A 27,838-nucleotide genomic window follows, 5' to 3' on the forward strand; every position below is an offset into this window, starting at 1 on the left:
ATGCTTTTCCGTTTCTGAAACAAATACATTTGAAATTTATTTCTAATCAGTCTTATGAAGACATACACATCTACACAAACCTCTTCCACATTACAGCTTTTGGGAAGTTTCTAAGCTACTGTCGTTCCCAGGCTACCTTTCCAGCTTAACTGCCAGCTTAACCAGAGGGAAACTGGTATCAGTCAAAATGTGGTTGATTGATTCCTGGAGTAAATCATCGCTAGCATTGCCCCTACCCTTCAAGTCCAGCAGATACCTTGGGACTTCTCCACCAGTACCCTTCAATCTTAGATATCACCTCACATTCCAGACAACAAAAAATGCCAGTTCTGCTGTTCAGTATGTTGCACATATTGCAACAGGCCTGTTCCCATGCATGGATACAAGAGCATAGGCCAAGGCTTGGAGTAGCAAAGTAGCAAAGATGTGTTCAATATATTGTAGCTATTTATCTTATTTCAAGATATATCAATACCTGAGTCATAAACACTTACTTTACAGCTGGGAAAGGTATGGTCTCAACATCATAACTTTTTATTTAACATAGAACTATGGGATATTATGACCAAAATAAACAGTCCTCTGCTTTTGCTATGCCAGAGCAATAAAACTTCTCTGAACTATTGACATTCTCGGTAAGACTGGCCGTTTGTTTTGGTGTAAGACACTCAGAGTAAGCACTAGTTTATGACATAATCCTGAATCACAGTCATTGTCTCTGCAGCCATTCTCATCATGTCTCATACCAGAGTCACACATTCGAGTGAAAACACCCGCTCAGGAGCACTGTTTAAATAGCCACTTAACAGTCCTACTTTAAGGCCTTAAGTTTGCGTTCTGTATCCAGTGTGTTCAAAATACACAGACTTAGCCTCCTTCTTCATTCACCAGAATGATGTAATGGAAACAGTTCAAAAGCCACACATAACATACAGTATTTACTGGCTTTTTCTTTTGTTTCCTCTTAATGCTAATATTCTTCCATGGCTACTTAACACAGATACTGTGACAAAGAAGCTTCTCTACTTCTGGAATGCCTAAACTATACAGCTTCTCTTAACTATTGCCATTTTAAAGACTGGCCATTTATTTTGGTGTAAGACACTCAGAGTAACTGCTAGTTTATGACACAATCTTGCATCACAGATTTACTTGAGGGGAACCAATCATCCACATTTTCATAGACACCAGTTTCACTCTGGTTAAGCTAGCAAGGTAGTCTGGGAAGGAAAGTAGCTAAGAAACTTCCTACCCTTTTGCATCTTTGGTATACAAGCAGATTCATTACATCATTCACTGGTAATTTACTTACCAGTTAATCATAATTTATCAAATCAGAGGTGCTGATCATCATAAAAAGGAGTCATTTATTCTTCATCCTAACTGATACACATTGTATACCTGCAAATTGGATCACATGGGACAGGTAATATGCTTATTTGAAAGGAGTGAGACACCAGATACAAGTGAATCGAAACAGGCACAGTGTAGAGAGAAGCAACACTGTTATTCTCAGTTTTATGTTTCTAGAGTCTGAGCCATCATTCTGTCAGTTTTTCTCTAAGAATATTCCAGTGTACTTTCTTCCATTTTTTTTGAATATTGAATTATATTTTTCTTCTTCTTAAGACAGTGTATTACAATGCATTCCTGGCTAGTCTGGTATTTGCCATGTAGACAAGGCTAGAACTCAAAAGTTCTACCTGCCTCTGTCTCCCAAGTGCTGGGATTAAAGGCATTTCCCTATGCCCACTTTGTTTCGTTATTTTTAAGAACATCCTGAGTTGTGTGCCATTCTGGTTTCATTTTGAACACTACCAGCAAATGAACTGCACAAGACAAGATCCAAGGATGTGACTGTACAACTTGAAAGGCTTTGAAAGTGTTGCTATTCTTCATTCCAGCCATAGGGAGGCATTAGCAGAAGTGGCAGAAGCTTGGATCATATCTAAGCTGTAATGTGTTGGAACATGTTGTTGCTACATGCTGCTCTGACCTACGAGGTGATCCTCTTGTATCCACACATGTGAACAGGCCTCTTGCAAATATGCGTGGTGTTTTGAACAGCAGAACTGGCATTTTTGTTGTTGTCATTGTTCTGGAATATGAGGTGACTGTAGATGATATCTAGGATTGACGGGAACTGGTAGAGAAGTCCTAAAGTGTCTATTGGGATGGAAAGGTAGGGACAGTGCTGGAAATGATTGACTCCAGAAACAAATCAACCACATTTTGACTGACAATAATTTCCCTCTGGTTTAGTTGGCAAAGTAGTCTGAGAATAAAGGTAGTTCAGAAATTTTCTATCAGATGTAATGTGGAAGAGGTGTGTGTACATGTGAACACTTTCAATGAAATGAATTGATGGTGCTGCAATGTGAGGTTGGTCAGTGTGCGGATGACCTATCAGTGTTTAATTGTTGCCGAGAATATGCCAGACACTGTGGTGAGTGTTTGTTCCCCATGATCCTCTCTAGTGTTTGTAGTAAGCTTATAGGTTGGTACTGTGATTTGCTTGGTTTTAACACTTTGAAATTAATGGCCAGGAAATATTTATTGCATACACTGTAAAAAGCATAAAGACTCTGTGTTTTGAACTCGTTCTAGATCAAAGACTATTACTATGTGGAGCTATTCTTGTTTGTAATACTGTTACACGAAAAAATTAGTTCTTAAACTTAAAAGCCTATCACTTATTTTATAAGTCACTTCTTTTGATAAGAAGATATAAATGTCACTCAACTGAATTCCCAGGCCTACTGGGAAATATTAGATGAACTGAACTAAATGTCTGCTGAATATTCCCTTAATACTTATTAATTAAGAGCAAACAGAGTCGCAACGACAACCCTTAAAAATAAAACTAGGCTTACAAATCTAACTTTTAGTATATTTGAAATTTCTATGACATAGTAATATACATTAATTTAAAAAATATGATATTTTATATGTAGATATAAGTGAATTAATAGGTTGTTGATAAAGTGAAATAAAACATGAAGGCCCATGGAAGTCACGAAAATGGACAGAGAATCCTAACAGTAAAATCAGAACAGTACTAACTGCTGTAATCTACTTTCTATAAATTTTTCCTCTTTAAGAGTGTAAGAAACGAATTTGAAAGTCTAAGATGTACCTTTTTACCTTTTTAATTTGAAAGTTATTTTAAACTATACAGTGATATTTTCAGGAGTTTTTCTACAAAATCGCTTCTTCTTCCCTGTTGATGTTTGTGACTTCATCACCAGGCATGCTCTTCTTATGTCTCAACAGAAAATGTTCAAAGCAGGATAGAAGAAGTTTACTCTTTGTGTGGGGGCATGAGCTAGTGCCCTTCCCAAACTATCATCTTTGATCTTCACCTATCTCTCATTTTATGTAACTGACACTTTGGCAGTGATAATCTTTAGGATTAACGATCGCTCAAGTAATTAGATCACTAATATAATGTATCTGTGAATACTTACATTATTTATCATGCCTAATCTATTAAAATTTCTGACTAGCTTTAAAATTGTCAATTTTTCCAGTGATTTCTATATGTAGTAATTTATCATACATGCAGGAACTTTACATTTAGATTAAGGAACATCAGAGTTATACACAAACATGAGGAAGTAATAAGTAGTGTTTTTTTTTTTTTACAAGAGATATTATCAGAGTGTTTATTGAAGCCTATCTATGATACTGAAGTTGAAACAACTGAAATCCTTTAACAATTAAGTTAAAGTCTATCTATACTCTTTAATGATATAGAATTGTTTTTAAATATTAATTGATTTAGTTGTATTTTAAATATAATTCTGTTATAATTGCTTTTTAATGTGTCTAGGTGAGATAGAATATGCTTAAAATTATTCATTGAGGTAAAATATTAGGATGTTTTCAGTATCTCTTGGCTATATCATCTACTGATAACAACGTGTGTACTGAGCATGGTGGAGTCTTTACAGTGACCAGGTGGCAGGTACTTTTATCAAGATTCTGCTCATATGGTGCAGGAGGAAGCATGGGATCTAGAATAATTATAGTGGAATATGTGACATCAAGACTCATTTGAGGTACACAATGTGTGACAAAGGAGTTAAAGGGTTAAAGTCTGAAAGATTTCATGTAAGTGAGTGTTCAGATAGGCTTTGGGAGGATTTTATTCTGATTGAAGATGTGTACAATCTCTAAATTAGGAAACAGGGAGAAGCCATTCTGTTCAAGACAGAAACATGTTCTAGTTCATGGAGACCAGGAAATAAAGTACATGGTGGACAGAAGTGGAAACATATTTGGAAAAATGAGCTAGCAGCAGTTCACAAAGATCTAGAACACTAAACCAAATATTCTAATTGACTTGACAGCTGTGGTCTCTTAGGTTGCTTTATTGTGTGAGTGGAAAATACATAGATATTATTACATATTTATAGAAGCACTAGAACAAAACCCAAAAAGAATGGCAGAGAAAAGAAAAGGATCCACAGTCATATATAATATTGATAAATGATACGAAACTCTGGCATGAGGATGGCTGGATGGGAGATGTCATTTAGCAACTCTCAGTACTGAGCAAACATTGCAGTTATTTACCTATTCCTCTCCCAGACAGATTTTTTTTTTTATGAGCCTGGGAATGGGGCCACCACACACCTGTACATTTTTTCTCTGAGACTCCCAGCTAATTCTAATGCCCATTTTAGAAAGAAAAGCAAGGCCATTCTTATTGGGTATGAAAGTAGAGATCTTGAAAATATTGGTGTATTGTGGCCTGAGTGACTGGTAATGGGGCAAATGTGTCAGAAAATGATGTGAAGTCTGAAAGGTTTGAACCTCTGTGACATGAAGTGCCACAAACAGAAGTGGCCTTGTGGTAAGAGGAGTCCTACGGAGATGTATGACATAGTGTGCTTTCATGTGCCAGTTTTGAAATGCTAGGAAGCAATTTCCCAAGTATTAGAAATAGAGACTAAACATTGAGAATACACGTCGAGTAGGATATATGCACCATTAAGTCAGATCTAGTGTTCCAATTTCTTTCCCTTCCTTTATCTTTCTCTCTCTATTGCTTTCCCTGTCCATTGGTGCCCATACGAACCCTTGCCAGCTTAAATCATGGTAGCTGTACAGAGGCTTCTGTCACTAATATCAGAACACCCCCAGTAGTCATTCATAAAGACTTTGTAGTTGAGACCTTAATAAAATCAGTGTTTTATGGAGGTGAAGCAGTGCATCACCGAGGAATCTTAAGGAGGACATGAATCAATAGCTAAAACTTTAACGTGTTGTTTGTTTTTCTTCATGAGCAAATATTGATCACACATATTGAGCAATGTTAATGTAGTCAGCTCTGCTGAACTTGGAACCTAGGTAATTTGTGAATGAACTTTGTGGCAGTGGTGTTGATTTTCTCTGTTTGTCATGGTTCATGAGTGGTTACCCACCCTCCACCCCCGACCCATTTGCTTCCTGGAATTGTGTTCCACTTTGGAACACTTTTCTAGGTAGCATATTCCAGATGGATTTTCTTAGTGAACTATAATTACTCTAATTAGCGCAAATTACTTAATGCTGTGGAATATCATTACTTTATAGTTAAATACATTTCAAAAGTTACATCAAATTGAGATATTGTACATTGTCTGTGCAGCAGCATATGTTACTTTCTACCTTCTGGTTTGGAATAGTAAAACAGGGCCTCACAATTAAACTAGAAGTTCATAAGTCTCTTCAGGTCAGTGAGTCTCCCTGGCTTTCTTTTGATCTCTCTTCCTCTTCCGCTGTGGAATGGTCTTTCTGTACACTATGAATATGGTTACTTGGCTACTACATAAGCAGCTTTGGCCTAAGGCAAGGCAGCTTATAGGCAGGTGGGAAATCCAAGCAGAGCTACAGGGAGGAGAATGGCAGGGTGGGGAGAGATGCTGAGAGCTGCACGGGGATGCAAGATGTAATGCAACCCAGGTAAAGCCATGAGACACATGGCATAACACAGATTAATAGAAATGGCCTAAGATGTAAGAGCTAGCTAGTAAGAAGCCTGAGCCATAGACCAAAGAATTTGTAATTAACATATAAGCCTCTGAGTAATAATTTTATAAACGGCTACGGGACTGAGGGTTTCTGGACAGACCATGAAGTGTCTGGATCATGGGCCCAGGTGGAACTGAGAAACCTCCCCCTACAATCTTTGTTTTGCTCCAAATGTGTATATTACTCTAAAACTTTCTATCAGGTTATAAGAATCAGAAGTACATTTTGTGGGACCATTGGAAAACCTTGACTATAAGATCATGAAAGCATTTTGTCTAGTGCATGCAAATAATTAAGAATAGGTGTTTAATTTATTCTAAAGTGTTCTGTTCTTTAAATAAAAATTTAAAGCTAAGATGTTGGTTAGGGAGTTGTATTAAAATGGAAATAGGGTAAACAATTCATAAACAGTCTGTTTGACTTTGAAGACTGGATTGGCCATGGATATTCTAGAGAGACTATTCAATTCCAGTGTGACCATGTGAAAAGAGAGGCACCCCTACATTAACCAGTTTATAGAACACATATTGGGAGAACCATACAGATCACAGCTGTGCTGTGGGCTCTATCCTCCTCAGATCCATATCACCTTGGGAACCTCTGTCTTTCTTAATGTGCCAAGGAGGTCTTGTCACTGTCTCCCCGCTGCACTTCAGCCCAGTGGAAATCAAACTTACCATAATAGCATGCACACAAGCTCTAGCCACTCTCCAGGTTCCCCTCAGGATGTCCTCTGGCTGAAAGAGAAGGTAAAGCCTGGATTGGCCTTTGGACTTCCTGAATTACCTTCTTATGCTCTTTCCTTTCCCACCCAGTTGTTGTAGGTACCCTGTTGCTGATCTATTCTTCAGAGTTCTTACCTTGACATTTGCAAGAACAGGTTTGAGATAGCTCAACTTGAAGGTTCACCATAAAGGAAGAAGCAGGCTTCTAAACATAGGCTGCCTGCATCTTCCTACTGAACAATTTCTCTCTCTCTCTCTCTCTCTCTCCTTTTGTATCGTATAACAGCATTATTAACCTTCTCATTTCAAGATCTTGGGTACAATGTTATGACTAATATCCCTTTAAAATCAAAACTCTCTATTTAAGGAAATGAAAATCAGTGAAAAGAAATGAAGCCAATTAGTTACATGCTGCTTAGTGTTTTTCCCTGTGAGACATATTTCCTTGATGTCCACAGAAACATCATATTAATTAGAGTTAAATTAGACAAATGGCACCACATTTCTTCCTTCACTTTATAGCATGTTCCTGTTTATAATCCTATTTTTGTTAGTAGTGGTTGACCAACCAAATTATATCAAACTGAGTCATCTTAAATTTTAAGAATTTCTCCTGTACTCTTCTTGCTTAGATACTGATCATCCATCAGTGGATTTGTCCTGCTAATGTCTGGCTCTACCTAACAAATTGTACTAAAGAGGCAGCTTTGTCCTCAGTAGTGTATGTGATTAAGGATGGCCAAGACAGTTTGCTAGTCTTGGTTAGTTCACTCCATACGTATCTATATATGTTATGCCCTCTGAGGACAAAAATTTTCACTTTCCTCTAACATTGTTGGAATCATGGAGTTTATCCCTCTATTACATATCTTCTAGAGGCTCTCAGCCAGGAATAGCCTGCATCAGTCTTAGAACGATTATTTATACAACATGCCTACTGAAAGGATTATCAGTAGCATCTATTACATCCCATCATTTAACAATGACATTTATTCCTTTTATTGTTTGGAAACTGTGGATTAGTGTAGCCTTTCTCTAAGTGGCAAATATTCCTTGCAGATTGTAAGAATCCGAAACTCTCCATTCTTTGGAAAGAGAAACAGAACAACATCCTTTACAAAGGTCCCAGTGCAGGAGAAACCACAACTGTCTCAGGGTTATTAAATACACAGTTGGCCCCAGGTTCCAAACAGCCAGCTCATGCACTAAGGACAGGTCCCGGAGGAGATGGGAATTGGGGGTGGGCTGGGGGAAGGGCGGGGTGGGGGGGGGCGAGAGGAGAGAGGACAGGGGAATCCGTGACTGATATGTAAAATTAAATCAAATTATAAAATTTTAAAAAAAGGACACAATTGGTATGTGTGTTGTCATCTTATCCATTGACCCTTCATTTCTTTTCTATACTCTTGCAATGAAATTTCAAAACAATGTCAATGGGTTTTAATTCAGGCTGGTCAATTTTAGAATATGGAGAGGAGATTAAAGGGACTCAAAATTTATAGTATATGAACTTTGTTTCTCAAAGACAGCTGCTAGGAATTTTCTTTTCTTTATTAATAACGTTTTAGAGATGAACTATTTATTTTTATGAATCTATTTTTTATTAGGTACACTTTACATTGCGTGAAATAGAAGAAAGAACAATAAGAAAACTTGTAATACCACGTTTGTTTTTAGAAAAGTGTCATCATTAGTTTTTGTTTTGTTTTGATTTGTTTTTAATCCTTCTCACTGTTAGTCAATTTCAAATCAGTTTAAGTATTTCCCACCATTTATTGTAATTATCTCATTTGTATTTCTACTCATGATGCTACAGCATGTGATGGTGAACAGGGCTGGGATAGCCATTTCATTCCTAGTTTTTCTGAACACAAACATGCTCCAGGCTGAATTTCATCACAAGGCTGAATTTGCTCATGAGAAGAAGAGTCACTTCCTATGAGTAGCTTGTGAAGATGCTTCTCTGTTTCCCTTCTCCTGAACTTCTGCATTTATGTAGTCCTATAATTAGATAGGAAACCTCAAAACTGGGGTAATATCTGCAAAATAATTTATTTCTGTCTTATATAGTGACAGTGAAGGAACACTAAAGCTATGATTTTTCCCCTCAAGTGCCTCTGTCTGGCTTTCTTATCCTATCTGTCTGTCTATCTATCTATCTCCCTCTCTCCCTCCCTCCCTCCCTCCGTCTGTCTGTCCCTCCCTATCTACCTATCTACCTATCTGTCATCATCATTGTTTGTCAAATAAAGTGGACTTCAGATGGGTATCTACTTTTCCTGTCTGTAGAGAAATCAAACTGAATCAGAACATGTTATGGGATTGCAAGACATAGGGTGCAAACATGACTAAGGGCAGAGGTTCATGGGAGCAGTGAGCAAAGAGGATACAATGTTAATATTATTTTCTTCTGTCCTAGAATTTGAAGATTATATTCAAATTACATGTTAACTAGAACTGTTCATAGCTATTATCAATGATACCAGTAAAAAACAGTGTCTGATAAAATCTGTAACAGACTTAAAAGAAAAGAAAGGAAAATGGAAAAGTAAAATGTTCTTGACTTGAAAACATTTTCCAAATATAACAGTTACAAATCTCAAATGTGGAGAAAGGTGAGGTATCTCAGTAGTCAAAAGCTCTCACTGCTGAACCAGTTCCCAGCATCCATGTCTAGTGGCCCACAACCTGGAAGTCCTACTCCAGAGGATTTGATGCCCTGTTCTGACCTCATCAGATCCTACATACAGATATGCACATGTGCAAACAGTTGTTAAATATCCACAGATCAAAATAGAATCTTTTAAATATTGGGCTGGTATGTAGCAAAGATAGGAAGACATAGAAAAAAGCAATTAAAGTGATACTTCACAAAACACCATCATTATTGCTTTCATCTATGTTACATAATTTCTTATCAGATGTCCCTCAGATAGAATTCTGTATTATGTTTTTGTAGCTTGTCATTGACTCATATGATATCATATGATAAATAGTTTCCACTTATATAATACTCCATCTTTATGTTGTAATTCATTTCAAAATAAACATATACATTATTTATATTTGTGCTACTTATATTCCTCTGCTAGTCAGATTACACAGTGAATATTTTTGTGTATAAATAATTGTCTACATCTTATGTCATCACTCTGGGATTGATTTTTAGATTTTTGAAATATAGGCTAGGAAAAAAAGTGTTTTCAAGGAGGAAGAAGAGGGACTGCTGAAAGATTTAATTGAAACAGAGACCCTGAGACTGAATTTTCCATTCTTTTATCTTTATTAATCATCAATGGCTCCTTCCAAAAATGTCCCATTTCCCTGTGCTTTGGGAAGCTTCTCTTTCATTCATTTTCATAAAGTGAGGAGCTAAGGTACAAGACAATGTGTGGGAGTCCCCATGCCATTTTCCCTTCTTCTTTCCTGCTGGGCCTTCTAATTCCAGGCTATATTTCTTGTCTCTTTAAAATTTCCTCAAACTTCTCTTAAATGTCACTAATTTTAACAGCCCGGCAGTGGCAATGCTGCTTTCTGGCAGTGTCCTGATAGTGACATCAAAGCAATGCACTGCAATTTAACTCACTTTGATTGATGAGCTTTTTGTTACAGAGGACAAATTGGATTTTTAAATACTGGTAATAAAAATTAATGTGTGATGTTGCTTTTTGGATGTTATTGTATCTCTGCCTTAATATAGGTTTCAGCAATGAAAGCACTAACAGATAATAGAACTTGACCACAAAGTTACCCTCAAAGGCACAAAGTGTTTGCCTCATTGTTTTAACCTTCCCACACTGATACTGTGCATGAGGCTGCTGCGTACTGTGAGGGGAACAGTGTAGTTGGGTAATAATCTGTATTTTGATGTTCCTGCTAATTGTGGTGTTTATTTCTTCTTATTTCAGCACCTCCCAGGTTTACACGAACTCCGGTTGATCAGACAGGGGTCTCTGGCGGAGTTGCATCTTTCATTTGTCAAGCTACAGGGGACCCAAGACCTAAAATTGTCTGGAACAAAAAAGGAAAGAAAGTCAGCAACCAGAGATTTGAGGTATTAGGTCCATTGTTCTGTTTCTCTGGGGAAGAACACACACATCTCTTCACTCTCTGCTCTGCTATGAGGTGTTGTAAGCACTGAGGTGTGACAGTTGTGTCACCTGCAGTGAGCACTGTAACTCAGTGTCCTCTTAGAATAGAGAACGTAGTCATTGTAGTGGCTGAGTTTTTGTGGCCATGTGTGTAAGGACTTAACTAGAGTCTGGGGAGTTAGCTTTGTAGAGTGCATGCCTGGGATTCTGGTTTATATTGGAAGTAAAAAGCCTACAGCAGTCTACGATCCGTTTGCTAATCTCATTTTTAGACTGCTTCCTTTTAAGACTGCAAGGTAGAATCCCGTGTCCTCACTTTCCCAAGTCCAGAGGGTACATGCAACTGTGTATCTTTTTAGAAGTTTCTGTCTCCCTCAGTCATACTGAGGGGTATGGTTACGTCTCATCACTCTATGTGGACTGGTAAATATTGTTAATTAGTTTATGCTAAGCAGAATCTACCTTTGATGTTGGTGATGGGGTCAGTTGTATTCAATCCTGTAGCTTAATTGCAGGATTGTTTTCATGGATGGGATTTCAGGCTCTGTTACCAAAGGGGAAAAGAGTGGATTAAGCGTGATCTTCACTAGTCCTGTAGACTAGAATAAGAAATCCACTTCCGTGTTTTAGTGAAAGGAACAAGCCAGACTGCCTAATTATGCAGGGAATCTATTGGAGACTTTTTCTTCCTTCCTAAATCATTTCAGACTTTTTCTCTGGAGTGCTTGGGAGGAAGTGTGTGGTTTAGAATCTGTTCATTCAGGAGCTGATCACACTTATAATTGAAGGCACACAGAGTGTACTGTTGGTTTTTTTTTGGGGGGGACATCAAGACTCCTGGACTGTCACGAATTACAAAAAACTATTCCTTTTTGTTTGATTTTCTATTAGATTTCATGGCCTAATGCACAGTTCGGGAAAATTGATAGCAATCTGTGGTGAAAATAAATATCACAACTAAAAACCCAGTGTGTCATCATCATTCAGAGTATAGCAGGATGATGAGTTCACATTCATAAAAGTTCTGATTAGAGATAGCAGTGAAATCTAAAATTTTGACTTTGGATCGTAACCTATAATTTTACAAATTTAGACATAAATTTTAATTTTTATATTGAATTTAAGATACAGTGGCTTAAACTTGTCTTAAAATATCTTCAAGAAACTTTCTACACCATATAAAAAATGATGTGTGTGTGTGTGAATTTGGGGCATATAAACTTTTTTTTTCCTTTTTATAGCTAAAATATTTGTGTTGTGAAGCAGAGTGCTCTTTGATATGCTTGCTGCTAGCAGTGATCTCCTAAATAAATCTTATAAAGATAAATGATATAATCACATATTTCAAAGCATGAGACCTTCTTTGTTCATTCTTGTTAATGAGACTAACACACACACACACACACACACACACACACACACACACACACACACATCCCTCATACACTTTGTATGCCTGCATGAGTAGTAGATGAATAGATGAAACTGATTTTGCTGCTGCTTCTGTCGATGCCAGAAATGGTGACTGGTGCATGGTAAGCATGCATTGGCTGCTACATATTAAATAAGGTTTCAAAGTGGGAATTAGAACACTGGCTTTTAATACATGGCAGCATAGGAAGGTTTCACTATACAAAATGGTTAAGGAATAGGACTATACAATGACATTTAATGTAGAATTAATTGAAGTTTATATTAATGATCTTTGTACATTTTCCTATATTAAACTATAGAAGACTCACAATGACAGTACATTCTGGGCTGATACATAGACATTGATCTTTGACTTGGTGAGACAAGCCTCCTTTTCATGGCAAGAAGGCCCTAAAAATGCAGAAAATGCTAAGCTGGAATAAATACTGGAATGATTTATGACAAAATTAGTGCATGCTGCTAGACTTTGGGTTGTGACTGTCCTCTTGTCTCCCTAAGTGCTAGATTTGTGCAGTTTTCCTCATGGTTCAACCATATAAATTGTTAGGAACAAGACCCTTTAAACTGGCAAAATTTTTGTGGTGAAAAGCACTAAGTTTTCACTTTGCATCATGAGTATTAAATGGGTCCACATAAGCACATGTGTTGCCAAAGTGAGTAACTGAAGTTTGTCTATCTCAGCCATGGTGTACTTGTGTAATTACTAAGCTTTAGATATGTTAATGAGAAAATTATCATGGTTTTTGTTGGAGATTAGAAATCTGTACTTGTGTATTTGTAATTTTATGTTTTTCTTTTGTTTGGCACATGGCATATAAATACCATCAAATGTTCTGTTCTCTCAATCTATTAGAATTCAGTGCTCTATCAGAATGATGCTCGGTCTATTCAGAGCCTAATGGCTGGCTCGCTACCTTACTGAGAAGTTTAGCTGAGAGGTAGATGATTGTAACAACACCTGTGACAGCTATTGTTTCCTTTAATAGGTAATAGAATTTGATGATGGATCTGGATCAGTTCTCAGAATACAGCCCTTAAGGACTCCACGGGATGAGGCCATTTATGAATGTGTGGCCTCGAATAATGTGGGAGAAATAAGTGTGTCCACCAGACTCACAGTTTTACGTGGTAAGTGCTCAAGTTCACCGTTATGGTTGTGTCATGGCCGCAATTCTCTATGTCAAGTGCTCTAGAGGGCTGCTCAGAGACCAGTGTTGTGGTACGATCATACAAGAAAAGTTTTTATGTAAAATAGTGAGATGTGCCAGATGTTATCTGGACAGAGGATGTCTTGTTGGTTCTTGAAGAAATGCTAATCAGAAAGAGAAAATGAAAGTGAAAAGTGTTTGTTTTAAATGCCAGCTGTCATGTTGATTTGGGCAAGGAAATCTAGATGGGAAAATGCATGGCTTGCTCCTTTGTAAGCATTACTTGTGCCTGGTTTTGTTTTTAAAACCTACTTGTACTGTTTCTTGTACACACTACCTACCCAAGCTGACATTGATGGCTACAAAATTAAAGAAGCAACACTATGTAAAGATGAGCTTCCTTCCCTAAAATAATTGGTCAAAGCCAAGGATAAGATATACACATTTTTATGTCAAAAATAGTTCTTTAATTTCAGTCATTTTTAAATTAATATTGATTGAAGAATAAAATAAGATGGCAGATCACCTCTTCCTCTATGTTGCTTATGCAGCCTGATGAAGCATGACATGGTCTGCAGTGTGCCTATTTTGTAGAGTTCCTTTACTATGACAGTACTGCAGTGTAAAATGTCACCAATTGCTATATTTCTAGTCCTGATTATTGAGTAGAGATATGAGCATTGCTTAACTGGACAGCTAGTAGGTATATTAGATTAATGTTTTTCTGTGATTTTATCTTTTTCTCTGTTATACCGTTTTTCTTGTTTTATGCTTCAGAATTGATTGTTTGCAAAACTTAGAGTAGACTTTTCTTAATACAATTTTGACAGTGTTTGAAAACAACTTAATGAGAAAGAGAAATTTTCAGGTGTTGTAAATGGGGAGATCCCCAGAGAAGAGACCTTTATAAACAGAAGCAAGGATGAGGACTGCAAGAATTACAGAGTTCAGCACTAGAGTTTCAACTCTCTGGAAGGGCACATGTGTGTGAGAAGTAAGGTCTAGTAAGAAGGTGTACCAGCTCTCTAAAGTGAGGCTTCTTGCCATATTCCTGTGCTGCTGTTCTTAGAGCCTAGAAGTTTAGCCCAAAAGCTGCTTTGAAAACCAAGTTCCAAACTAAGGAACAAGAGACCCTGAAAACATCTACTTCAGAGAGCATGTCCATTGCAGGTTAAGCCACAAAGACAGTCTTTTATAACCATATGTACTCCAAGCCTCAAATTCTAAAGAAATACAGCCAATTTCAACCCACAATTAAGCTCAAACAATGATGGTAGAAGTCCTAAGTCTTTGTGCTAATAATAAACCACATAAATGGATTTTAAACTTTAAAAAGTATTTAAAATATTTGTAAAGATAAAACAAGGAATAAAATCTACCAGGCAGCTAGATGATCTTGTAAAAGAAAATGTAGATAGTTATTAAAATTCAGATGTTAAATTTTAATGGAGTAGTCATCTATGTGTATAGGTGGTATATTCATGCTATGGAACATCTAGATGAATGCAAATCTATATATGTGTGTTCAGAGTGTAACCAGTCTTGACACACCCATACCTGAGCAAAACTCAGACTCACCTGTGATTTTCTTTTCAACTTCCAATGACCATTGATTCTTCTAGTAGGTAGAAATTCTACTACAAAGGTAAAATAAATTGAAGTTAATTAGGAACTTTTGGGTTTTTTCTTCCACCATCTAAACTTTTTGAATTTCTGCAAAGGAAATAATATGTGTTACTTTCTTGATTTAATCTGTATTTATCCATGAACATATTAACAAAATGTTGACAGAACGTATCATTTTATTTAGAAATTCACTGTGATTTATGTTTTCCCGTTTCCTGGCTGGCTGGACCCCTGTCTTCTCTCCTTTAAATAGTTCATCACTGTGTAAACAAATGCATTTGATAACTTCAATATGATCTTGACTCTTTACATGACTATTTGTCATATGTTATTCTTTTAAATGAAAATACATGATTATAGTAAGCCATTTAACCTTCCTTTCTTATATAACTGCATTTAGTTGTTCGGAAAATGTTTCATGAGAAAATTACAAGGTGACATTGAATAACGGAAAAGTAGAATAGCCACAACCTTAGAGTTCTTCCTTCCATTTCCATTTCATAAAATAATTGAGGATAGTATCATCTTTGTTTCCTAGAGTCATCTCTTTAACTTTTCTAGGTGTTGATGATTCTATTAATAACAATCGTTTAATAATAGGCCAGCAATAAACTAGCGTTTATGGCCTTAAAACGTTGTGAAATGTTAGGGAGATGAATGTGTTTGTCTTATAGCTAATGAGCTTTCTGACTATCTTGAGTTTACTTTCTCTTGCGGATCATGTTGGCAGACATTCAAGAGTTCCCACTCTGTAAGAGATGGAGACCACTTTACACTTGCTGTCCAGTGGCCCTCATCACAGGCCTGTTTCAGCTACATGGGTCATTTATTTTCTTCCCACTTTGCTGACAAATGCCAAAAATGTGCCAACTGTCATGATGGCTTTTGTCTAAATAGGATGGATGGAGAGCACTCATTTATTTCAAATAGGCTCTGGGAGAACCTAAGTAATTGGATATTCAAATGTCTGACCTGGGTGGCTAAATGCAGAAGACATTATAATAATAATACTCTGACCACCCATGTGCACTGAAGGAGCATTTCAGGGACACTTTCCCTCAGTAGCTTTTTTTCAAATTGTCTGGACTCTCAAAAAACAATTTTCAAAGGACAGATACCTTAAAGCTCAAGGCTGACCATGCCCTGGGATGAGATCTTGAGTAGTTAAGCATACATCCTGTAATATGTAGTTCCCCGAGCAGGACATGCAGGTTGAATGTAGCCATTCAGCTTGTTTTATTATTATTACTGCCTTCAGTTTCTGTGGTTGTGGAAGCCCAAGCACATCCTGGAACTAGTTACCTGACTCTTTAGGAGGCTTTGCATGATTGCCAGATACATATAATTCCTCCAGAGAAGACGGTAAGTGAAGGCTGCAGGGATCACTAAGAGCTTAGGGAGGACTGAGGCTTATCTACTGTGGAATACTGCTGAGGACAATGGATTAAATATTAGACTTGTAGGTTGGTGCATGCAAGGGACCAGAAGGTATATCTTAGGTGTAGGAATTGCCATCTAGATGAAATTGGTTCTCTGGATCTGACTTGATTGCCTGTGAGGTTTTCCTGATATCTGCAGGGAAACATAGAAATATATATATATATATATATATATATATATATATATATATATAATGAAACTGGGAGTGAGCACATTCTACTGATGTGTGTTATCAGCCGCTGGGCAAATGAGATGGCACTGTGCAAAGTCTCTTCTCACTGCTGAAAAATCTAAGAATGTCTGCTGCTTTGGGGGCTAAAGGAAAGGGGTCAAGAATCCTTACTTCTTGCTCACAAAATTCCGTTTCTCTAAAATGAAGTTCTAGAATAATTGAGTCATTCTTTTCCTTCAAACATGACTAAATATCATGCATGTTTCCTGAACTCATTTTTTTTTTGTGGGGGTGGGCAGTCTGGAAATACTCACATTTCATTCAAACTAGTAATACAAAATAAACATTTTCTAAATTTAGTGGATTATGTCCAGATATTTGCCCATATACAAATAGTGCTGCCCATCAAACCACTACCAGCATCACAACAAGTAAACATGGTAAACGTCACCTTGCTTTCCACATCTGCTTATGGGAAACAAGCTCTTTTATAGGAGACAAGCAGAGTGCAGCTGCTGTCTAATATATTAGCAGGCCAAATCTGAGGCATTCCATTTATGCAATTTGAAAAATACAGTTCTGTAAGTGATATAGCATTGGAAATGGTCACCTTTAGGTGTTAGACAATGCAGAGTACTTATGCCCAGGCTCCTGTCGTTTGAGCTCCATGCTAGCTCTGTGACAAAAGTCTGTGATGTTCTTAGCCAGTCTTTCCATGCCCCTGTTCTCTTAGTTATGTGTCTTCTTTCTCTTCTTTACCTCATCTGTGCAGAGAAGCCTTAGCTTGAAGATCTGATCAGTCAGAGCCCTTCTCAGCTCCTGTTGTGTGGTTCAGTGACGTGCCCAACTCAGGAAGTCAGTTCTTCCAAGACGGAAAAAGCATGTTCCCCGAAGGTGACACTTACTGAGATAGTAAAACACAGTGAACAGTTTGGATGAGACGAGGCAGCATTGCGTTGTAAAACGGAGAGAAATGTTTGCATAATATGTCTGTTCAAAAAATAAAACATAAGCCATTATAGCTGTTGTAAAGAAAAAAAAAGGAACGTGAACAACTTTTACCATCCTTCAGGGAGGTGGCGGTGAAGTCTCTGCCTTTGTGCACTATCCTGCGATCAGAATTAGCATGTTCATTACAGGCTCATTTTATTAATGCCTCTTTTTGAAGATGAACACAGTTGTCCCTGCTGTGAAAATGGTACTTTGCCGTTTATGTTATAAAGTGATCTCGGCTGGGGATCCAGGCTAGAAACATTAAAGAACAAAGCACAGCTGCTTGACTGTCACACAAAAGGATTTTTATGAAAGACTGAAACAAAAGGAAGGGTGGCCAGCACAGAACTAACTTGCTGACGATTGTGGTGCTGAGGAAAGTCTACTTGAAAAAGCTTGTGAAATAGGGGAGTGCTTGGGATAAATGGATAACAAAATGATAACATGTTCCTGTGTAATGCTGCCTCCCTGCTAGAAAGAGGTGGCTGTGGGCAGAGGCAGGTTATGGAAAGGGACTTCTGACTTCTAGCAGTTTGGTCTTTAGGGCTTAAAAAGAATAATCTCCTAATCAGTATCAGTGTCACAAAGACAGAAAGGAGCCCCTTTAAATAGTGTTGGGAGACCCTGGTAAGGGGAGAGGTTAGAAGAACCCTCACTGGTGATGTGTGTGCAACTTCAGGGCTGCCCTTGTCTGCTTGTCATGTCTCAATGACTACTGTATGGATGGTGTAAGTCTCTTCTTTGCAACCATTATTGTTTCTTCTCCACGCCAAGACCATGTCTTTAAAGAGAGAATAAATGCCATGATAAAGCATTGCTTTCAAGTAAGAGCAGTTTTCTCCTCTTGACCTTCTAATAAAATAATATATTTAATCATTATAAAATGAATATAAAAACCATAGGAGTGTTCGCTAATTATTGACTTAAAGGGACTGTGGCTGGTTGAGCTAGAAAGGAACTTGGTGGCATAGTATCTGTTATTTTGTTCCTGATTTGAGAAATTAACATCTAGAGAACTTGAAATTGTTTGTTCTGGGTCATACAGCAAAGATCTTTGAGGGTTAGTGTGGTGTTTATTATCATGGAACAGTAGCATTTTTCCAATAGACAAATCTACAAATGATCGTGAGTCTGATGATAATGCCAAGTGTGATAAAACCCTACCTACATGATGTATAGGAAGGAGGAAACCTGTAAGTGAAAGCTTGGAAAATAGAAGTCTGTCAGACAGAGCTAGTGTGAGAGAATGTTGAACACAGAGAGCTTTCATGTGTAAGAAATGACAACTACTGGCCTAGGATAGGGGTGGAACATCAGGGAGGATGCTTTAGAGAAAGATGATCAGCAGCATTGTAAACAGAATGGACTTTTTTTTTAAGGGGTTGGGTTACATGATTAATGAGACTGACAAGTCCAAAGATATGCTAGGTGTATTGGCAAGCTGGGCACCCAAGAGGATGAGTAGTACATTTCTAGTCCCACAGCCAGCCGGCTCAAGGCCCAGAAAGAACAGATGCTCCAGGATGTGTGTGAGTAGGAAAAGCTAGTGTTCTGTTTTGTAGGCTATCGACAGAAAGAATTCATCCTCATTTGTGGGAATGGCTACCCATTTTTGTTTAGAGCTACTCTTCCATAAGGGAGAGCGATCTATTTTATGTGGTGTCCTGAATTAAAAATTAACCTCATCCAAAGCACCCTTACCAAAAATATTTGAAGAAATAACTGGGCAGTCAGTGGCCTGTGCAAGTAATGCATGAAGTAAGCCATCAGAGAGGGACATAGTAGTTCACAGTGGAGTAGAACATAGGTACGTGACCTATGAAATGAGGAACGATAGGATGAAGTTAGCAGAGGCTGTCTGTGAGTTGAAATTTGTACAGGAATTTACTACAGAACTCAGTAATTCATGGTCAATTTTATATAATGTTTATACTTTAAAGTTGGATATTTAGCTGGCTTTTGCTAATAAAATTGGGATGATTTTTAAAACTTCAATATCGCAGCTTTCAAAATTAGTTTTATTTTAAGATACTAATTAAGATGCAGCTTTAAAAGTTGTGCATGCATAATTTATTGGATTTTGGGGCACAGATATACCAAATACCTTATCTAGGGCTTAATTATCAGAGTCCTAATTACATATTTCCTTAGAAGAGCAAGCAACTTATTTTATCCTATTAAAAAACAATGAGAGGCTGGAGAGATGGCTCCGTGTGTAACAGCACTTCCTATATAAACAGGAGCTCTTGAGTGTAGACACCAGCACTCATGTAAAGAGCCAGGTGCAATGGGGGGTAGAGACAGGAGGCCCGCTGCTTGCTGGCCAGCAGCCTACATCTGGGTTCGGTGAGAGACCCTGCTTTTAGGGAGTAAGGCAGAGAGTAACACAACAGGGCCTCTGTGTGAGTGGGCATAGAGTCAGGACCTCTGTCTAGATGTATGCATATACCACACTCCTGTACACACACAAGCACATACACAACTTATGAATTAATACGCACATTGACACACTAAACTAAGTGATGTAATATACGTCAATACTCTTATTTTATTTTTTACTTGAAAAATAATTTTTTGCCACATAGTATCTTTTGATCGTTTCCCCTCCCCCAATTCCTCCCGGATCCTCCCCAACTTCCTGCTCACCCAACTTAGTTGCTTTTCTCTCTTTCCCTAAAAAAAGAAATGAAACAAAACAAACAAGCAACCCCCCCAAAAAACCCATAAGACAGAAAAACAAACAAGCGAAAGACCAATAAACATAAAGAAAAAGCTAAAAACAACAACAACAAACCTGAAACAGAAATTCCACAGACAGGAGCTCATTTTGTGTTGCCCGGTGACTCCTGGAGTGTGATTGACAGACTCAGCGACACTACACTTAATAAGACTGATCGTCCCTGTACTTTTTAATAGTTAACATATTTTGGTCATGCATATAATATACATAATGGTGTCTATGTTCCGGTTGTAAATGAGACCATGCTTTGTATCTTCACAGCTGGTATCAAGTGGTGTCAACTTGAGTTAGGGGTAGTAACCCTTGTGTCCATGTCCCCCTTCCTGTGCTGTGACCCCATCTGGTTTGAGTCTGTGCAGGTCTTGGGAATGCTGTCATAGTCTCTGTGAGTTCATATGTCCATCAGTCCTGTTGTGCCTGGAGGATGCTGTTTCCTTGGAGTGAACTCTGGCTCTTACAGTCTTTCTGTCTCCTCTTCTGCAGAGGCCCCTGAGACTTGAGGGGAGGGGTGTGATGAGGACATCCCATACAGGAGTAGGTGCTCCACAGTCTCTCACTCTGCACATTTGTCCAGTCGTAGGCCTCGGTACTTAAAATATTTTATTAACTATGGTTAAAAAGTAAGATAAAATGCACTTAACTACGATCTTTAAAAAATAGTTTACATTTTAATTTATATCTCAAGTTTTCATGTCCTTCCTTTCAATATATTTGACTGCTACCTTTGTTGGCTCAACTTCATTTTTGCATTAAATATGTATTATTGCCAACATTTAGCATACTGGACTTTTTAATAGTTAACATATTTTGTCATGCATATAATGTACATAATGGTGTCTATGTTCTGTTTGTAAATGTGACCATGCTTTGTGTATTCACAGAAGGAATCCTTCCCTTTTCAATTGTAATGTAAAAGAGGCTTTGGAAAGAATGAGCCAAGCATGGTGGCACACACCTGTGATCCAGCATTGGTTTGACTGAGGGAGGAGCACTGCACTGGAGAGACTGAGGGAGGAGCACTGCACTGGAGAGACTGAGGGAGGAGCACTGCACTGGAGAGACTGAGGGAGGAGCACTGCACTGGGGAGACTGAGGGAGGAGCACTGCACTGGAGAGACTGGGGAAGGAGCACTGCACTGGGGAGACTGGGGGAGGAGGATTTCACTGGGGAGACTGAGGGAGGAGCACTGCACTGGGGAGGCTGAGGGAGGAGCACTGCACTGGGGAGACTGAGGGAGGAGCACTGCACTGGGGAGGCTGAGGGAGGAACATTGCACTGGGGAGACTGGGGAAGGAACACTGCACTGGGGAGACTGAGGGAGGAGCACTGCACTGGAGAGACTGAGGGAGGAGCACTGCACTGGGGAGACTGAGGGAGGAGCACTGCACTGGAGAGACTGAGGGAGGAGCACTGCACTGGGGAGACTGAGGGAGGAGCACTGCACTGGGGAGACTGAGGGAGGAGCACTGCACTGGAGAGACTGAGGGAGGAGCACTGCACTGGGGAGACTGAGGGAGGAGCACTGCACTGGAGAGACTGAGGGAGGAGCACTGCACTGGAGAGACTGAGGGAGGAGCACTGCACTGGAGAGATTGAGGGAGGAGCACTGCACTGGGAAGACTGAGGGAGGAGCACTGCACTGGGAAGACTGAGGGAGGAGGATTTCACTGAGGAGACTGCGAGTTAAAGATTGCACAGGGACACTGAGGGATAAGAATTGTACTGGGGAGAGTGACTCAAAGTCTGTCTTAGGAACAGGATATAAAATAAAAGAATGAAGTGTGCTGCAAATGAGACTAGAAATTTAATATTATTTGTTTTAAGGTGTGTGTTCACACGTATAAGTATTTTTATGAGGTATATATACATACACACATTTTGTTGATGAAATATTTAACTTCCTAATTCTTTCTACTTTTGAAATTCTCAAATTTTTATATTTCATTTTATACAGTCTTTCCATGTGTATAAGCACTATTACTTTTATTTATAGCCAAGTCACAGTTTTAGAATTTAAAGGGTACCCAGAATATGTGTGTAGACTGAATACACACATGGTAAGATAGGTAGACCATTGCACATACATCAGGGATGGCTTGGACATGTATTAGTGCACCTGACCTATTCTGAACTCAATGTGTATTATTTTCTTGGGTAATGTGGGCTGGAGAATATGAAAAGGAATCACAAAATCAAGGTTGGGAGAAAGTAACAGAGATTGAAACAGGGAGGCACAAGAGCACTCTTGTTCTTTGTAGCTTTACCAGGTGGGAGTTCATATGTGCATTCCCCTGCTCCCTAACTACATAGGTTCAGACATACTCATCATGCCTAAATGGGCCATTATTACACTTTCAGATTTATTGTGAGAAACTAATGGTGTACCTGTGAAACATGTGGTATACTGACTTGGATGTAAAAGTTCCTGAAAAAATGTTAATCCCCTTGCTTCCTTTCAGCATATCTTCAAATCTGAGCCCCGCTCTATCAGTGTAGCGCTATCCTTAGAGCAGGGTGGGACTCCTAACATGTCATGAAGGAACATAGGCCAAGAATCCAGGAAAAGACGTTTCCCTGTTTCTTAACATGTCTTTGTCCAGTGGATTGAGAAATCAGACTTCGCATGCAAGTAAGATGAAAGGCTACTCAAACATATTTGTATTTTTTTACCTGTTCCTTTGGAAGTCTGATGACCATTTATTGGTCACAAATATATAGTACTGAGAATGTTAGTCTCACCACATACACATTTGTGGTGAAGGCCATTTAAAGAGAGTATCCGTGTTCTGCAGAATGCTTACACATTAGGATCGTGCAGTCAGTTGCCTTGATTACCTACACCAAATTTGTGATACATTTAAAATATATTTATATCGTTACTGAATTTGGACACAGATAATAAAAATCTCATTTTAATTTTCTTATTTTGCTTTTTAAAAATGTTGTCATTTCTACACTTAACCCTTCACTCCTCCTCATCACTCCTCCAAGGCCTATATCACTTTGCAACACCTTCCTGTCTCTGTAAATAAGCCACCACTGTTGTGTAGTTGACCTACCTTCAGCCACATCCTTAAAGAAAACGGACTCCCTTTCCCCAGTAGCCGTCAACTGTACACAGCTCCCCAGATGTGGTGGCTTCTGCCCACTCCATATTGGAATGTTGACGGGCTTGATCTTGGAATGTTGAAGGGCTTGATCTGTGCAGGTCTTGTGTAGCTACGAGTTCTTATGTGCAGTGGTCCTGTCATGTCCAGAAAACATTGTTTTAGTCTGGTTCTTCCCCTCCTCTGTCCTACACAATCTTTCCATTCCTCATTTACAATGGTCCCTGAGGGAGTTACTGGGAGGGAATGTGATATAGATGTCCCATTTTTAGATGAGCACTTCAAAGATGTTTTCTGTGCTTTGACCGGTTGTGAGTTTTTGCATTAACTACCTTCCACTGCACAAAGTACCTTCCCCAATTGGGTTTGAGAGATGGACTAATGTATGGGTGTAGAGGAAAGAATTTAGAGTGCAGTTTGTACACATATTTAGCAGGATAATAGTAGTAGATTCAACTCTATTGCCCATAAGCTCTGGAGTCATAGGTTCTTGGCCATATTTACGGTAGCAAACATGTTTTTCCTCTTGTGGAGTGAGCCTTAAATACAACCAGAAAGCAGTTAATTATCCTCCCAACATTCCAGCTTCAGTTAACACTCATGAACATACCATACACTGGCCCTTATAGTGGTTAGCAAGATACACAGGTGGGGAAGAATTTTGATGGCTTTTCTCCCCAGAAGCTTACCTGAAACCTTCTAGTACTCTAAAAGCCAGTGAGCAGGGAGGAAGCTCCCTAATCAGAAGTTGATTTCTCCAGGTTCTCTGACCAAAGTGTATAATGTCTTCATCACTGGATCTTGCCATCAGGTTCTGGTGGTTACCTGGGAGAACAGCAATATTCTGGGTTGTTTTGGGAGTCTCAGAGGCACACTGACATAACATTCCAGGGGAAGTTCTCCTTACCTGGTACTGTGCTTTATTTTTAAACCTATGGCTTCTTGGAAAAGCAATATCTCCTGTGTAGGGTAATTCCAATTAAATACTTTTATATGAAAAAAATGCATGTATTTAATAAGTTTCCATAGTACTTTTTCAAATATCCTTAGTATTAGTTGTCCCTTTTTTTCACCCCTTCCTCTGCCTCGCCCTTCCATTTTTTACCCCTTGATTTTACCTCTCCTCCCATAATAAACCTTCATTTCACCTGTGTTCTGCTCTCCTCTCTCATTTAAGAATTCCTACCACCACCACCAATGGCCCTTTTTCAGTTTCCTGGTTCTACTTGTGATGCCAAGTTAAACACACAATGTAAAGACTCAATGCTAGGATTCACAGACAAATGAGTACATGCAAGTTTTGTCTTTCTAGGTCTTCATTATGTCACTCAGTATAATGTTTGATATTTCCACCCATTTGCCTGTAAATTTCATATTTGTCTTGGAAATGTAGTATCCATAATGATATACTGAAGAAGAGCAGGAAAATGGTAAGGCATCATTTCAACATTTAGTGAGCTGGTAGAAAAGGATATTTGTTGCCTGAGTTGATGGCTAAGTGGTAAAAGTGCTTGCCATGCAAGTGTGAGGAGCTGAGTTCAAATACCCAGAGCCCATGCAAAATCCAGAATGAAGTCCTCGCATCTGTAATTTCAACTACTACATCATATTTTCTCATGTGAGAATTCTCCTATGGGGAGATGTGAGGGAGAGGTAAGTGAATTTCCAGAAGGTCTTGGGCTAGATTGCTGGGCATTTGTAAGAAGTAATAAAACAGTAAAGAGACCCTGCCTCAAACAAGCCAGAGGGTAAGGACTGACACTTGAGTTTGTCTTCTGATCTCCATGGATGTGCCATGGCAGGTGTGCATCCATATTCACATAGTCACCCTGCCCCCAACACACACATATGCTCACTCTCACTCCTACACACATACAAACACATAAAAAGATGTTTAGTTTTTAAATTTACTTCTCTTACCAATTGTGGTACAGAAAGTTATTGGAGGTGAATTTATAAATTCAGATTTTGTAAACACATAGACCTAGGTCGCAGATTTGCCTTTATTCTTGGCTCTTTGGCTGAGTGCACCATTCTTAACCTCCCCAGAGTGTCACCTGTTTTATCTATTAAATGGAGAAAATGAGAAGGCTTGCTGCCTATTGCAATGATACCCGTGCAGTGTATGAGGTGGCATTTATAGTCTTTAATAAACTTGCTCACTTGGCAGTGTTGTCTCCTTGTGTCCTGAACTGTTGTAAATGCTTGAAATATTCAAGAAAAGACATAAATCTGCCTGCTTTCGAGGCAAGTCTTTTCCCTGAGATGCAGCTTGTGGTTTTTGGTTAAAGAGAGATGGCTGTTACATGCTGTGGTGCACTTCTCAAACAGTGCTCTCCCCACAACCCAGCTCACACCTTTCAATGGGGCATTTGCCTTCTGACCTTCTGAGTGGCTCCCAAGCATTCTGTCAGTGTCAAAGGAAGGTTTGCTGAAATAGAAGACATGTTTGATATATGAAACCTAGAGTGGCAGAAAAATTAAGCTCATCCATATCCTGCTGAGCAAAAATGTTCTAGGAGAAAAAAAAATTAGGAAGATTTGGGATCTACTTTGTTTGGATTGTGAGAAAATATGATGTAGTAAAAATTAAGTAATTACATTTAATGAAATCTTTCAGCCCAGTGTGGTAGAGAGAGCACATTGTTAATCCCAGGACTTCAGAGGCAGAGGCAGGCAGATCTCTATGAGTTCAAGGCCAGCCTGGTCTGCATAGTGAGTTCCAGAACAGGTAGGGCTACATAGAAAAACTTTATCTCAAAAAGAAATGTTTCCATTTGTTTCTCTCCCAACTCACAGTAAAAGCTTTTATTGTGGCACTTAGTGTTTTCTGTCTCGTTCTCTTGCTCTAGTTAGAGATGACAAAGTACACGATGAAGTGTGAAGTGGTCTTAATATGTACTAGTAAAACATATTAAAGTGTCTTCTCTCTCAGAAGACTTCATTAAGCAAAATTGATTTTTGTAATAAAACGTTTATTTAAAAAATGAGATAGATGTTTTCACCCTTAAGAAAAATCCATTAACATGTACTCCAGAGCAACAAGCACGTGCATATGCTAATTTTAAGGCCTAATCACTTGAGTTAGAACCCTCAGTCCTAAGGGTTCCAAGCATGTCACTGTGTGTTAGCATGACAGATCTGCATTGCCAGCTACCATCGAGCCCACAGTAAACAGTCACATGTGCTACAGCTGACTTATTTGGGCCCCATTTTTCTTTGTTGCAAAGATACATTAATAAAGTTAAGTTTTACTAGCTCGATGATAATTGAAATTCTCTCAACTTCCAAAGAGAATTCTTCCACACTCATCTGGTTAGAAGAATTCACTGGTTAGAAGAACTCAAATGGTTATTCTTAATGATTTACTGTAAAGTTCCTGCAAAGATCTTTGAATGACATTAAATATTATCTCGTCGGACTGGCAATTTGCCTCGTTAGGACTCAGGTTTGGGATAATGTTTTCTTAATTCACAGGCAATGTGTTAAAATCTGGTTATGATAACCTAAAAATGAAGTGTTGTTTGTTTTGTTTTAAGTATACACACACAGCTTTATGATGTAAATGTGGTGTGATCATGCCTGGCTGTCTGCATGCAAGTTCATTGACTAAGTTCCCTGCAGCTCTCCTGTCTTCCATTATCTCACCAATTGTCAGAGTCCCAACAACCTCTGTGGAAAGCATAGAAGGGACATGGTCTGATGGGAGCTGAAGCAGAGCAAGTTCCCAAGCATGTTTGTGATCTAGGTCCCTTCCAAAGACCCTGCAGAACCTAACATTCCACATATACAGTCATATGCTTTTGTAAAGTTTGCAAAAGTAAGAATTTCCCATTTGTTTAGATAAAGTAGTCTCCCCAAGTTTTCTTAGGCTTTACAGAATCTGGTTCTGCGACTGTAATTAGACCACGTGACAGAAGGTCCACACTGCGTTTGCTGTGATTGGCCATGGAATGTCTCCATAAGAGTCTCCCAGAAAGACTCTTTTCAACTTTCATGAGGCAGCACAGAATCAGGACTCTGCATGTGATAATGATTCTGGATCCTTGAATTTCCAGCAAATCCGTTAGCCTTGTGTTCTCCTTCCCCGCCTTTGTTTATCTGCTAATTCTGCACAGGCAGTAAATATTGACTTCTCTCTAACAGCACAATATGTGTTTCTCTAACCAGCCTTTATCTGGTAATTTAAAATTTCTCCATTATAAAAGGCCAAATGTTTTTATCTTTTTATTCCATTACCCTACTATTATCTCTGATGTGAAATATTTCTCAGCAAGATGCTATGGGTTCACACAATATCTTCATATAATATACATATAAAATTTGGTGGCACTGCTATAATT

General features: G+C 38.6%; 1 protein-coding gene across 48 annotated transcripts in view; it reads left to right on the top strand.

Moving 5' to 3' along the window:
* The window catches only part of Ptprd (protein tyrosine phosphatase receptor type D), a 2,293,154-nt gene that overhangs the window by 1,973,248 nt on the left and 292,068 nt on the right, over positions 1-27,838 (top strand). For 31 of the 48 annotated variants that reach the window (XM_052717072.1, XM_052717069.1, XM_052717068.1 and 28 more), the window contains 2 exons: positions 10,652-10,800; positions 13,255-13,396. In XM_052717072.1, coding sequence (XP_052573032.1) covers positions 10,652-10,800; positions 13,255-13,396 — 291 coding nt within the window. The remainder of the gene's footprint in view (positions 1-10,651; positions 10,801-13,254; positions 13,397-27,838) is intronic. The other 17 variants (XM_052717084.1, XM_052717100.1, XM_052717101.1 and 14 more) reach the window with 1 other exon arrangement.

This window comes from Peromyscus californicus, unplaced genomic scaffold (assembly GCF_007827085.1).
Source record: "Peromyscus californicus insignis strain IS unplaced genomic scaffold, ASM782708v3 Scaffold_5__1_contigs__length_169319896, whole genome shotgun sequence".
NCBI lineage: Eukaryota > Metazoa > Chordata > Mammalia > Rodentia > Cricetidae > Peromyscus > Peromyscus californicus.